The following is a 13,766-nucleotide window of genomic DNA, read 5'->3' as shown; positions in this document are numbered from 1 at the left end:
CACAGAAGCGACGGGAGCCTCTCAGCGCGTACCCCGTGAGAGATATCATGCAGTTGTCGAAGGCTGTTGCGTCAGTGGTCCCAATGAGAGGAGGAATGGTCTTTCTAATGGATTAGACCATAATTGGACGCAACAGGTTCAGTGAGCTTTGGGCACGAGCTTGCGAACAATTCGTCAAGCACGAAAACGAGTTTGTTTCGTCGTCCATCCAGCGGTGCGAATCGCGGCGCCATCAGTTACCTTGAAATGGATAGATCGAAAACCTGAACAAGAGTTCATGATTTGAGCACAATATATACAAGGAATCGACAAACATAGATGCCTCTACGTCTGGTACGGATACTGGTATCCGGTATGTGCTGATCCCTTGCTCGTGGGCATTGTGAGTCGTCCTGACTCTGATGATTTCACGAATAGCAGCAGCGGAGCGTTGAAGAAGCTACCCAGAGATGACGACCAGCAATCCCAACAGCATGTACGCATCCATAAACGCTGCTGGCTGTACCTTGACTGTCCAGGATGTGGACCTAAAATATCCGTAGATACCTCAAGCACGAACGTAGCGAGCAGTTCAATGCTCCATGAATACCCAAAATTCATGTATCGATCGAGCGTAGCATGAGCACTGAACTTGCCAGTTGTCCTTCGCGGGCGTGTCTGCAACCAGTTGGTGCCTCGCCATTGTTGAGAAACTAGCGCCGCTGCAACAAACAAAGCCAGACTACGTGCTACAGACTGGTCTCGATGCAACAAAGCAGCCCTGGATGCTTTGGCGCTCCCAAAGTCCCTGCCCCAGCGGCGCGCGCAGTGCGTCATGCGTCGCCTGTTAGCGGCCATGTACCATATAGTACAGATAAATGGACTTAAATATACATATAGATATTCTTGGATCAAATCATGCGAAGCTTTCGATCGAGACGGAAAAGCCGCCAGCGCCTTTGCAGGACGTCAAACCTTTCACTGCTTCCCGTACTTGAACGACGAGCTCGCTGATGACAGCCACCTGTACGGCAGACCCGAGTGCTGGGCGTGTCAAGTCGGTGTCCAATCAGAAACATCGTTTCGCCGCGGTGCCGCGAGAGTACGAGCGTTTCATTCGTTTGTACGCGCGAACCTTTCTTCCTGCTCGAGCGGTCGTCCTGGTCGATCAACTGGTACGGCTCAGGTACTGTACCGAGTTTCAGTTGTTGCCCATTCTCCGCGCTAATCAAAAGCAATGCCGTAGTCTGTTGTGGCAGCTACGCGACCGTGGCATGGTGCGCTGCGAGCCACGCGTGTATAAGCGCGTCTTTCCGGGACGACGACCCGGGGCGGCGCCTTTCGTGCGGCAACGTCGACTACTGTACTGGTACGTCGACTACCAGAACGTGCTGAATAATGCCTTATACAGAGTACATCGAGTGCAAGAGATTCTAGAGGAGCGTTTGCGAGAAAACGCTTCCGGAGCCACGGACTCGAACGGTGCAGTCGGGAACTACGTCTGCGAGCGCTGTAACCGGACGTATACAGCGCTGGATGTACCTGCGCTGTTACAGGAAAGCACTGGAGAACTACGGTGCACACAGCTCGTTCAACGAGGTGTGCGCTGCGCTGGCACCGTCCGCGAGGTGGATCGTTCCCAGGAGCTGGCCGCCTTGCGACAACTACGGCATGCCGTGGAAGTCGAGTTGCGCCCGCTAGTTGACGCAGCCGCTGCTTGTTTAGTCGTTGAAGCGCCCAAGCATCCGCTCGATGATATGGACGAAGATCAAGTTGGTGCGTTCATCGCTGCCCATCAACCAGAACGTCCACGACGGGAAGAGGCTGCGCTGACCGAGAGCGAACGTGCAGCCGACTCATTTTTGGGTTCACACGAGCTGGACATCGAGGTCGAGGTCACTGGTCTTGTGGAGAACGGGTCCTCTGCAAAGGATATGGAGCACGTGACGGGTGTGCAGGCGAAGGACCGGCAGGGTCAACCTGAACAACCTGCATGGTTCGGTAACGCCTCCTCCCGCACCACAGAGCACACTGGTTTCAAGTCGTCGGCTGAGCACTCTGGACCAGCACCGGGCCGCCTTGAGCCTGGGACGCTTACCACAAGCAGCAACGCAGCCGAGCAAAGCGCTTCTGCAGACGCTGAAGCATTCGAGGACGACTACGCGGATGTCGATTTCGAGGAGGCGGTCGACTCGGGCGCCGATGGCACATGGTACGATAATCTTGACAAGGAGGACACCTACCAACCTGCCTGGAGTCCCGCTCCCGAGGCAGACCTCGAGATCGCAGACGATTCGGAAGCAGCACCGTCCTCTGAAGCGCTATGGCACACCAGCGAAGCACCCGATGAGGCAGGGGATTCGTTTGCTACGTCAGATGCAGACGCTACCGCTGTTTGTCTCGTCGGAGGTGAGCGAATTCCTCTGCAAGATATTACAGCGGCGCATACAGCGCGTATGAGCGTGTCGGAATACCAACGCTACTATGAACTGCTGCAACAGAGACAACGCTTTCTGGTACGAGCATTGCATCGAAGCGAGCCCGAGTCGTAAGCTAGACACACAGCGTCTTTACGTTCGCTGGAAGCGCAGCACGATCGATATGACGAATGACGAGCTCAGCACGTGCGCTGGGCAGCTCCAGTCGCTACCTACACGATGCTTCGGGTCGCTTCGGGTGCTGCTCGAGAACGTGCGCGCTGCCCGGTCTTTGGTGCTGCATCAACTGCCCTGAGCCTTGCTTTTTACAAGTCGCGCGATCGGGTACAGAGGAGCAGGAGCAGGAGCAGGACAAATGCGGAGCTTGTATCCAGGGCACCCGTGCGCTTCTTTTTTCCATTGCACCCAGGGATAGGGATGATGCCGTCGGTGCGGCCTGCAAGTCCATCATTTCCGATATACAACCTCTGGGTGACGTTCACAGACACCCACACACCCGCTCGAGGTGTCGGAACGTCTCGAGTCGGGCATCGTATCAGCCAGCGCCGAGCGTTCATGTGATCAGCACTTTGAATGCTCGTAACTTCCCACGAAACGACACGTGCGTAGCGTTCTCTGCATCCGCATTCACACTTGCTGGTTGTTTGTTTGATTGGTTGGTTGGTTGGTTGGTTGGAGCTGGTGCCCAACAGGTTGCGCCCCCAAACCACAAACTGTATAGCCAATACGTCCGAGCACTAGTCCATCGTATTTTCGCAGCAATAGATGCCCTGTACGGACGCTGCTCATGAGCACGGTAATGCTCAAGTGCTTCAATGCGTTTACCTGCCCTGCGACAAGTTTTCCCCAAGCAAGGGCTCTGCATGCCTGCAACGCCAGAATCTAACTTAAAATCGTGCTACCGCCACGTGCGTTGTCAGAGCATCACGTTCACGTACTTGAGTGGTGAAGTACTGCGAGTGGCTGCTTCCAGGGTGCGAAAGCGAGCGCAGGTCAGGTGAGCGCTCGCCCAGGCGTCACGTCGACCGGCGACGCTCGCTCTGGTGTAGCAACGGCAGTTGTTCGACGTACCGCCAGCGACTGCTGCACCGCTTGCACCTGCTCGACTCGTGGACGTCGGTATGGACCCAGTAACGCGAGCGCAGGCTCTCGTGCTTCAGTTACACGAGCTAAGCTACGCGACTCTGGGTTCCACTGTCCGCAGCGCTGGTGACGCCGCCGTCGCTTCCATTCGGGTAGCTTGTGGACTTGACGCAAAGGCACAACCACAGGCCTCCCCAGTGGGCAGCACTGCGACCTCAACTGGTGAAGAGTCTGCTGGGATAGATGAGGCGACTGGTCGACCTCAGCCGGGCGACGTTCAAGCGTCGTTTGGTGCGGCTCCAGAGCCCATGCGTCAAACACCGGAAGGCGTCCAGAGCGGTGTTGTATTGGCCGTCAACGGTACAGCGGCAGCGACTGAAGCGCTTCCCCAGCACACGGAACCGGCTGTTGCAGCGGAGCTTCTATTGGGAAAGTTACGAGAGCTGGAACACGTTCTAGAGGAGCTCGCTGCACGCTTCTCACTCGGCGGACTTGGAGACGCTTTCGCTGAACGCCAGTTGCCGGTACCGCTGGTGCTCCAGGAGGCGTCGGTCTTGGAGTGGTCGCTGCTGGAGCCGGTCGCTGCTCAGCTGCGCGAAATGTACAAAGTCTTGGCTGCCGAACTTTCGACAGCAGCAGAGGAACTCTGCATGGACCTGGAATCCACAGCACATGGTCGTGCGCTCCTGGAGGTGTCCCCCGGACGAGGCGACAGCGAACGCACGCCCGAATACACTACTTGAGGCACTTGAATGTACATGACAAAATCGGTATTCAGGTGCGTACGACGTGAGCAAGTGTAAAACGGCACAAGCTGTGGTCGGCAGGGATCAGAGGAAGCATGCCTGGGGTATGCGTACGTGACTTACGTTGCGTCTGCGAACCTGGTTTACAGGACTTGTAGCATAGAACTGGTGGTAGTCAAGCGCTTGGTGCCTGCGTATCTGGCCTACGTTGCGTCTGCGAACATGGTCTACAGGACTCGGGCTGTAGAACTGGTGCTAGTCAGGCGCTTGTTGCCCGCGTATGTGACCTACGTTACATCTGCGTACCTGTAAAGCAGACTACCGGTGCCTTGTCGTGGAAGTAGACAGCACGCTGCCAATGACCGGAGGCGTACACCTGCAGCTCCTCTCGCAACGTGCATGTTTTCCCTGTGCCAGCAGCTTCGAGGCAGCACCCTGTGGACAAGGAAGCACTGGATGGATGTTCTATTGGACATGCTCGATGAGCGTACCCGCCAAAGGATCCCTTCGTATGTTCCATCTCTCGCGGTGCCCAGAGGTAGCGGACACCACCGTTCCTCTAAAAAAGTACTGCTCTGTTCGACGATGCGTTTTTTGAGCCTATGCTTTTCCTCGTGAACAAGGGCTTGATCGATCCAAAGAGCCTTCAGATGCCGAGTCTGCGTCAGGCGCTTGCTGCAGCCGTCGCTGTACACAGTCTGGACGGCTTGATGGCTCTTGAACACGCCCCAGCTTGAAGTACACCGAAAGCCTGCATTGGACGCGACATCACCGCATCCGATGCTACCAGTACGCGTTCTCGAAGGCACGCGCTCCAGTGCTACGAGACTCGGGTCATCTCCGGATGCATGCACCGATACAGAGAGACTCTTTGACGGGCACGCTGGGCTGCGGTATCGTCTCTGCCGCGTTCGAAGCATTCGATGTCGATGATGTAAATGCACGTTCATCTGACTTGAGCGCATATCTTCCGCATCCTCATGACTCAAGCTATCTAGATTTCTACTTTTATTCCGAGAACAACGTCTCTTGGCATTTCGAAAATGCATACCAGTGAGTTCCAAGTCCATGGGTAGACGATCTCCGGTGAGACGCGGTCATCCTCAACATGCGTTCAGCAGGTCGCGGAGACGTTTCTATCTTCGTGGCAGAAACCAGCGCGAACAACTTTCCACCTGCGGGGATTCTGCTTACGCGTTCGTGTGTTGGTAGTTCAACGGTAGCAGCGTAGCGCATGTCCAGGGTTCAGGGTCTTGATCGCAAACGGCTCTCTTGCGCTAGACTCTGTTTCACTGCCTTGCTGCTACGCAACACTGGAGTCTCGCATGGCGCCCTGAGGGTGGCGGTCCAACGTTGGAGCGACCATTGCCTCCAGCGACGGGCCAGGGGCGTGGAAAGCTTCCGGACGCGAGTCGCGTGGCGCCCGTCTGCACTTGTGAACGCTGCTCCCGTCTGTAGGGTCTTTTCAAGCCATGGAGAAGGTTGTGAAGCGGGATCAGCTCCTTCTGCACAGCCGGAGCGGGACGGGCTCCTCGAACGGTGTCAGCAGGGCCGCCTGCTATCAACGCCGCAGAAGAGACGCCTCAGTCAGCTGTGTGACTTGCTTCTAGAACGAAATCGCCATGTAAATCTAACCGCAATCCGCACTGAACCGGAAGTATACGAGAAACACTTTGTAGACTCTTTGCGGTTTGTCGATATCATCGAAACGCTATGCGCTGGAGTGTCTGGTGAGCGTCCCAGGTTAGCAGCACCCAATCATTTTCGACTACTGGACCTCGGTTCGGGGGGTGGTTTCCCAGGACTAGTCCTGGGGATTGCACGACCCAGCTGGGAGTTCGTCCTGCTTGATGCTACGCGCAAGAAATGTGACTGGCTTCGTGAGGCTGTCGAGGCGCTCCAGTTATCCAACGTGAGCGTCATTTGGGACCGCGCGGAGCTGGCAGCACACAAACCCGCCCTGCGAGAAGCATTCGATTGTGTGGTGGCTCGTGCAGTGGCCCGACTTCCGGCACTCTCAGAGCTTGCCTTGCCCTTTGTACGCATTGGTGGATATTTCTTGGCCGCCAAGGAGTATCGCCGCGAGGCATCGACCGTTGGAGACGTTCACTGGCCGGAACTCGCGTCTGCAATGCGTTCGATAGAGGCGAACGGCGGACGCTATATGCGTACTGTCGCCACAGACACGGACGGTGCTCCAACTGCCTGCAGTACGGATATGGACGACCATCGACGGGTTATCGTGATCGTGCACAAGCAGCATCCAACACCGAGCATGTATCCGCGAGCGCCGGGAGTTCCAGAACGAAAGCCCTTGTAGTTGCAGATCGTGCGGCGGTTGTCAACCTGCCACTGCTAGACTTGCCGTGCTCGAGCACTGCGTTCGCCACTTGGAGATACACCCTCGTGGCGCTCTGTCCGCATGCGCCATTTCCGGGTCTTCCCTCTGGTGCTTCGTAGCGCACTGCATATAGATGAATGTACGCTGAGCATTATTCGCTGCTCTGGACTCGCTCCAGTGTTTCGCTTACGCTGCATTCGCAACAGCGTGCGAAAAACACGTGACCTGAGCGTGCGAAGTCTGCAACGTGCCCCAGCTTGGCACGACTGGTGCTCGAACACCCGCCTTAGAGTGACGGATAGTGCACGATTAGCGCCGAACGGCTACATCGGACATAGCGCTGGCTCGTTGGTCGTATGCTCTACACGAGGCTGACTGCGGCGACGCGAAGTTGCCTGTCGAGCCTGGACTACCTTTCTCAATGGGATATGAATCCGTCTGGTCGCCCTTACGTCTCGATTCATGCGCGCTAGTCAGCTGCTGGTTACGAAAATCGTCGTTGAAGTCTGGCTGTACGCTCCCATGAAGCGCTGCATCGGACCCTGCATCACACTACTGTACAGCTGATTTTGGAGGTGCTGTAAAGCACCTCTCCGGCGGTGGTGCTTTGAGTGCGTCGTTCGCCCTCATCAACGCATCCAGGTCTCCCAGAGGAGTGCAGCACACGGTGCGGTGTCGTCGCGACGAGCTAGCCTCACACGGGAACGGGTTTCGCGTGATCGCACCGTTCCCCTATAGCTACATACCAGTCGACACGAGCCTGGCAGGTGCGATGCGCGACCCTGTACCCTGCATCTATTGAGGATTGTGGCACGAGCAGACGCTGGTGTGGATCCACTCGGGGTCAGGCTGACACCGCACGTGCGCACAAGACGCTTGGGTTTCGTGGCTGAAAGCAGCAGCCAAACGAACAGGATTGGTTGCCTTTGGTGTTGTTATCGTTTTTCAGACGCTTGCGTCGCGATGCGCATGGAGCACACCGATTACTTTACGTGGACGTATCCACATGAAGAGCCGTATATATCCGGCAATAAATCCGTTACACTTGGACGAGCTTGGTGTCCGTTGTTTAGAATAGCTGTACTACACTGGACCTGCTCTCTGTTGCAAGTTCGTGTCACCTTGGTGTCGAGTGCGTGCCGCCTCAAAGCTGTCCTTTGGGCGTGTAGCGTACTCGAAAAGAGCATCTGCGCTGGTGCTGTAAGCTTGCATCACGGCTCCAGATCGCTTTTCAAAATCTTACTCGTCCTGAAACTCACCTTGCACTGGAGCTTCGAGACCTTCCTACCGGACTTGTGCCTCGAGCACCTGATTCTGCACCGCGCAAGTCTTCGAATCTGTGGTGTACGTCTCCAGACCAGTAACCGGCGCCGGTGCAACAAGTTCTGGCGCGGTGACGTCGTGCTCCTCGTCCCACTGAATCAGATCCTGCATTTCGACCGTTTCCACTGCAAGTGGGTCATCATTTGCTCGTTCATTGATTTCTCCATGACTACCAGTGAGCAGTCCCTGTCTTGAAAACGATCTTCGGAGCATTTGCCGCTGTTCAGGCACCGACTGCGACACGTCTCCAGTAACTGTCACGCTTTTTACAGGGTTCGACACCGACGACGACGGCGGCGGCGGCAGAACCGAGCCTCCCCATATGGCACCCGTATCAATGCCCAGTTCGGCCAAGGCATTTTCAAGGGATCTGCTGTGGTCCGAGTCGCTCTGAACCGTCCAACTTGAGTCAGATTCCGACCGTGTTTCACGACTCACGCGTTCACTCTCTGTACTGGCGAGCTCGGAGAACTGCATCGCCCGTGCGCATATCGCGCAGTACGGACTACGTTCCATCCATTCGTAGATGCAACCCAGATGGAACGCATGCCCACAGAACGCTACAATGCGTGGATTCTCGTGTGAGTAGGATTCCAAGCATATAGGACATGAGTTATCGACATCGTCCTCATCCAGCAAGTTATAGACGTCAATGCCAGGGCGCGGTATCAGCGGTGGTGGCGGTGGCGGCTCGGGCGAACCAGCACTGAAACCAACTGAGTGGTTGGTTTTGTTGGATCTCTCAGCTTTCCTGGAAACGGGGGATGCTAGCCCTCGTCTGGCCTCGGATGCTTGCTGTGCCCCTGTCCGCACGGTAGCTGTTCGTCTGCTTTCGCTTCGCTGGGCAGAGCGGCGCGCGCCCGCTATTGGTTCGGATGCTGCCGTAATCGATACCGCACTGCCCGCGACATCCCGCCCACTGCTGTTTCTGGGGCTACTGTTGCCACCGTTGGAGTGACGAGCTCTGCTGCTCGGTGACGACTCAGCATGTGAGCGCTCGAGCTGCTTCGGTGCGCTGTGCTGCGTATGCGCACACTTTTCCAGTGTCTGCCCCATACCCGGACTGCTGCTACTGCTGCTTCTCCTTCAACAGGCACAGCAAGCCCAAGTCTCACACGATTAATGACAGAAAAAGTCTCGCCAGGAAATTACTACCCGGAAAGGCGTTGACACACGTCCTCTGGGGACGGGGTGTGCACGACAAGCCCGCGAGTCAACAGTCCTCGAACGTGAAGGCCTCGCTCGGTTCCTTCTGCAAGCGAAAACGGCTCTAGGTTATGTTCTTGAATGTTTCAGTCACCTAGCGTCACGGGCTTTGCCAGCACCGAAGAAAGCACAACGTTCCTGTTGTGCCTCACGCTTGGCCACCAGCTGGAGATGATGCAGGACGCAACGCAGCTGCTCGCAGCGGACACGAATCTGGAGTTCGAGCGCCAACCGCGCCGCATCATACATGCTCCCATAGTGTCTATTTATGTCTCTATTATTGTTCTTTTCATGTTCCTATAAGATCCAATTATGTCCATGAATCATTGCGGGATGGATTCGCAGATGCCGCGATGCGATGCCCGATGCCGGGAGCTGTCTGCGGTGACGTCGACGGTATCCCTCCAGTGACATCGGCAGTCGAAGATCGAGCGGTTCAGAGTACTCGATGATCGGTGATGGATGTCCTTGGTGCTGGGAAGACGCGCACGCTCAGACAGGTGTTGCGCTTGCGGAGCGCTGCCATACAGGGTAAGCAGTGGTGTGCATAGCGTGATGTTGCATGCTAGAGCAGGTTCGTGTGTGCCGCATGATTTTCTTCGGGTGTGCCGGGACTCGAACCAGGAACGTGCGTTCTATTGCCCCAGTTGAGTGCTAGAATCCATGCGAATGTATGCAGTGTGCGATGTTCGTTAAGTACCGTGGTCCAGTGCAACAGGTTGCTTCATAGGAAGGATGTTTGGAAAATCCACTGCCAATACTAGTTTGTCCACGGAACGGGGCCTCGCGCGGCCTCAAATCATCTCTCCTGAGAGGGAACTTTTTGTAACTGCCTCTAAACCACCTCTCAGCAATGGAAACTAACCGAAGATTTGTCATATCGGAAATTGAAAATGTCCGTGCGTCGTGCGCAAGACGAAAGTGTTTTCGAGCACTGGAAGCTTTCGCTGAAAGTACTAGGTACAAGAGCTTTGTTCCCAGACGAGTGCATTGCTGTCGCTACCAAAGCGCCCCTAAAACATGTAGCCAGAGTAGGTAACAGGGCCGTCAACACGTTCGCTCCGAGACAGAAATGAAATCCGACGCATTCGCGTTCGTCACCAGAGGAAAACTCCAGCATCAGGACACAGACGAACTAAGCGCCGCGCATTTGTGCAACCTCGAGCCGGCACCGGACAAGGCACCGAAAAGCCGTTCGATCTCTATACGGTCCCCGTGCATCAGATTCCCAGTCAGGACGGACATGCGCAGTGTTGCTGGATACATCAAGCCCCTGGTCCCGACCGGAATACTGAACCGAGGCCACGTGCGGCGCACTAGAATATATGGGAGGAATCCACGAACCTGCTTACCTGCTACTCCTGAACGATTGTGCGTCCAAGGTATGTGTAGACGAATCGATCAAGCCCTATAGACATCTCGGCAAAGCGGGTGCTTGCCCATAACCCTACCAGATGCAAATACAGAGCTGTTCCCGCTTTGAGGTTCTCATATCACACGGTTTTAGATGTATAGCCTCTAAATTCGAAGCGCATTATTGAGGGTTGACCGCATCATACGTAGTATTCGGATTCTCGGTCGCTTTTTCGAAGTGACTTCTCCGAATCGTTGCTGCTACAATTCGTTATGTGACCGGAATCAAGATGATTTGCAGAGACCGGAAAAATACTCATAGAGTAAACGATACCATCATTAAATGCATATGAACAAGCTTCCGCTGTTTTCCATTGCTCATGGAAATCATATTGAGATCACGCATTCTGCACGTGTTCGTCGTTTCTGCTCCAAGATACTTCGTGAGCGCAGCGAATCACGCTGCTGGATTGACGAGAGAAAGTAATCGACATCGTCATTCGAGGATTTTTCAGACGCTGATATCGAACATTCACTGAAATCTTCAAATCCAGAAATCGATTCCGTTCAAAAGACAAACCCTATTATTTTTGTGGTCATCGATAGAACGGCTAGTCGCATCGTTATGATAACACTCCAGGGGTCCACTCTCTGAGGCTTGCGTCTTTTCTGTTGGATTGAACAAGGGTTTTTGTACACGGGCTTGAGTCATCGCAGTGGTCATTACCAATGCGGAAAGCTTCACAATTATGCAAGAAGGGAGCATGGAAATATAGAGACCTCATGACGTCTCTGCTAGGGTGGATCTCGCTGCCAGTACTTGTCCAGTCCTGAAGAAAATCGCGTTCCACAAATCCTGTATCAATGAGAACCGCATGCTCTTGCATGTGCAGCGGACAGCGTACTTGCAGAAATGATCGCCCAGAAGACACTTGCGATCGGAGATTAAGGCACTAGACGCAAAATGGAGTGAGGGCACCGAGAGCAGCCCTCAGTTCTAACTGGAGACATCCAGCGAGCGACGAAGCAAGCGTCCATGCGCCACTGAGCAGCGCTCGGAGGATGAGGAGACGGTCTAGATGGATGCGAACACCTGATCACAGTGCATTACCACAGATACCATGGGCGCACCAAGGCTGTATAAGATGATGACGGAAATGGCAATCGAGCCGACGATCACCACCACCACGAGCACGAGCACGAGCACGAGCACGAGCACGAGCACCACCACTACTACCTGTGCACGAATTTAATCGGTAAGAGCCTGGAGCACTGATATCGGTGAAGTAAACCAATATCCACGTCCTGAGTCTATTGACTATGGAGCTTGTGCGGAAGAATAGCCCAGCGGACTTAAAGCCGGAGATAAAAGGGATACAATAGAAAATATCAGAGAAAAAGCCTTTCAACTACGTCATGAACGACACTGAGTACGAACCCAAAGGTTAGCATATGCACCCCAGTCACTCAAGTGGACTCCTTCCATTCTAATATGAGACCAGTGTACATCAACAGTGCCCCAGAGGTGCCATGGACAACATCCACTCGTAAAGGCGTCACCTACAGCAATAGTAGCCATATCCGTAGTAGCCTCCACCGCTCTGAAAGCGGCTCCAGTTGGCCGCCGGATCGGGATGCTCAGCATCGCATCGCATCGCATCGCGCGCATGATGCGCAAATTAACCTCAGGGTGCGCGTACGCCCGGTATCCGCAATAACTGCAGCGGCGGCAGCAGCAGCAGCAGCAGCTGAAGTACTACTACTAGTACTAGTCGTAGTTGTTGACGTAGCTGGAGTGGTTTACCGGTTTGCGTATTCTAGTTTGAGCGCGCATCGGGTTCGTGTCACTGGCAGCTGGAAACTGTACCGCTTTCCTGGCTCTGATTGTCCACAATGCTTATCAAAGAGTACAGGTTGCTGCTTCCGTGCTCAGTAGACGAGTACTTTAGAGCTCAGCTCTACATGGTGGCCAAGGCAGCCCAACAGGAGACTGGAAAGCGAGCGGGCGAGGGCCTCGTCATCGAAGAAAATCGACCGTACGCGGCCGATGACCCCTGTAACGAGTACCACATGCCTCCCGGTCAGTATACGAAGAAAGTGTTTTACCTCAAGTCCAAAGTACCGGCGTTTGTTCGTTTTGTTATGCCAGAGAGCGCGCTGACAATGGTCGAACGCAGCTGGAACGCGTATCCGCACTGCCTCACGGTGTACTCGAACGAGTGGCTTGGAGACAAGTTTCGGCTGAGCGTGGAAACCGTGCACGCTCCCGATGCTGGAACGCAGACGAACCCCTTGAACTTGAAAGACGACGAACTACGCAAACGCCAGGTTGACTTTATAGACATTTCGTGTGCGGTGCCGCGAATGGAACCGAACGAGGACCCCACCAGTTGGCAGAGCCGTCGCACTGGGCGTGGACCTCTTGTCCCGGGGCGCTGGTACTACGAGTCACAGCCGGTGATGTGTGCGTACAAACTTTGTAAGCTGGAGTTTCGAAAATGGGGTCTTCAGACCATGGTCGAAGAGTGGGGTCACAAGTACGGGCTCAAATACACGTTCATTCGGTATCATCGGAAACTCGTTTGTTGGATGGACGAATGGATCGATATGACCATCGAGGATATTCGGCGCATGGAAGATGAGACAGCTGCGGTGACACGCTACAAATATGAGTATTCGCTGAAGCACGGCGGTACGCATGACGGCATCGAGTCCGACTGGGAAGGCGACACCACCGCCGTCGACGATACCACTTCGCAGGAGCGTCCCGTCGCTGCAAGCAACAGTGCAGCGTTGCCTGCATCGAGCGCTGCAGTTGGTGCCGACGCCTATCCGGACACGCATTTGAAAAGCAAATGGACACCTCACCACGAAGAAGCCGTAGCGGAAGCATCCGCAGAAGCAGTCCATTCTGACGGTGAAGTACGCGCTTCAGCTCCCGCACGAGAAGCGGATCACGACTTTAGTGCGTAGAGGCGTAGTTCTGGTGACTGGCATCTTCACTCCACGCGCTGCTGATAGCGAAATCGAGTCTTGTATCCGTGCTCTTGTGGGCGGGATGTAGGAATGCCGCGCTAGCGACGACAAGCTGCGACACTACAAAATGAACCCAATTTTGTTATTGATCGAAGCGCCATAAGAATCACTCGGTTTAGAACTCTGTTTCTTTTTTGTGTGTAAAGCGTCCTGTCATTCTAGTCGCTATCGATCCGGGAAGATGCACTATACGTGGAAGCAAGGTCCTTGACGGCTCCATCCGTACCAGCGTCAGCGATGCTTGCTGCTACCGTAGTGGGA

At 54.9% G+C, this 13,766-nt stretch overlaps 5 protein-coding genes across 5 annotated transcripts; 4 read left to right on the top strand and 1 right to left on the bottom strand.

The window, feature by feature from the left end:
- Positions 1-992: 992 nt before the first annotated feature.
- On the top strand, positions 993-2,531 carry CYME_CMG010C (similar to TFIIE large subunit; the record flags this gene model as incomplete). Its single annotated transcript, XM_005535775.1, has 1 exon — positions 993-2,531. The coding sequence occupies one exon, from the start codon at positions 993-995 to the stop codon at positions 2,529-2,531; it is 1,539 nt and encodes a 512-aa protein (XP_005535832.1).
- Positions 2,532-3,538: 1,007 nt separating this feature from the next.
- Positions 3,539-4,243, top strand: CYME_CMG222C (hypothetical protein; the record flags this gene model as incomplete). The annotated part of the gene is made up of 1 exon (XM_005535774.1): positions 3,539-4,243. The coding sequence occupies one exon, from the start codon at positions 3,539-3,541 to the stop codon at positions 4,241-4,243; it is 705 nt and encodes a 234-aa protein (XP_005535831.1).
- Positions 4,244-5,480: 1,237 nt separating this feature from the next.
- Positions 5,481-6,566, top strand: CYME_CMG009C (similar to glucose inhibited division protein B; the record flags this gene model as incomplete). Its single annotated transcript, XM_005535773.1, has 1 exon — positions 5,481-6,566. The coding sequence occupies one exon, from the start codon at positions 5,481-5,483 to the stop codon at positions 6,564-6,566; it is 1,086 nt and encodes a 361-aa protein (XP_005535830.1).
- A 1,305-nt stretch (positions 6,567-7,871) lies between these two features.
- Positions 7,872-8,966, bottom strand: CYME_CMG008C (unknown Zinc finger protein; the record flags this gene model as incomplete). The annotated part of the gene is made up of 1 exon (XM_005535772.1): positions 7,872-8,966. One exon carries the CDS (start codon positions 8,964-8,966, stop codon positions 7,872-7,874), a length of 1,095 nt encoding a protein of 364 aa, XP_005535829.1.
- Positions 8,967-12,362: 3,396 nt separating this feature from the next.
- On the top strand, positions 12,363-13,442 carry CYME_CMG007C (phosphatidylinositol transfer protein; the record flags this gene model as incomplete). Its single annotated transcript, XM_005535771.1, has 1 exon — positions 12,363-13,442. The coding sequence occupies one exon, from the start codon at positions 12,363-12,365 to the stop codon at positions 13,440-13,442; it is 1,080 nt and encodes a 359-aa protein (XP_005535828.1).
- Between the last annotated feature and the right edge of the window lie 324 nt (positions 13,443-13,766).

This window comes from Cyanidioschyzon merolae, chromosome 7 (genome assembly GCF_000091205.1).
Source record: "Cyanidioschyzon merolae strain 10D DNA, chromosome 7, complete genome".
NCBI classification, from domain to species: Eukaryota; Rhodophyta; class Bangiophyceae; order Cyanidiales; family Cyanidiaceae; genus Cyanidioschyzon; species Cyanidioschyzon merolae.
The sequence above is the reverse complement of the archived record's forward strand: the minus strand, read 5'-3'. Positions and strand labels throughout refer to the sequence as shown.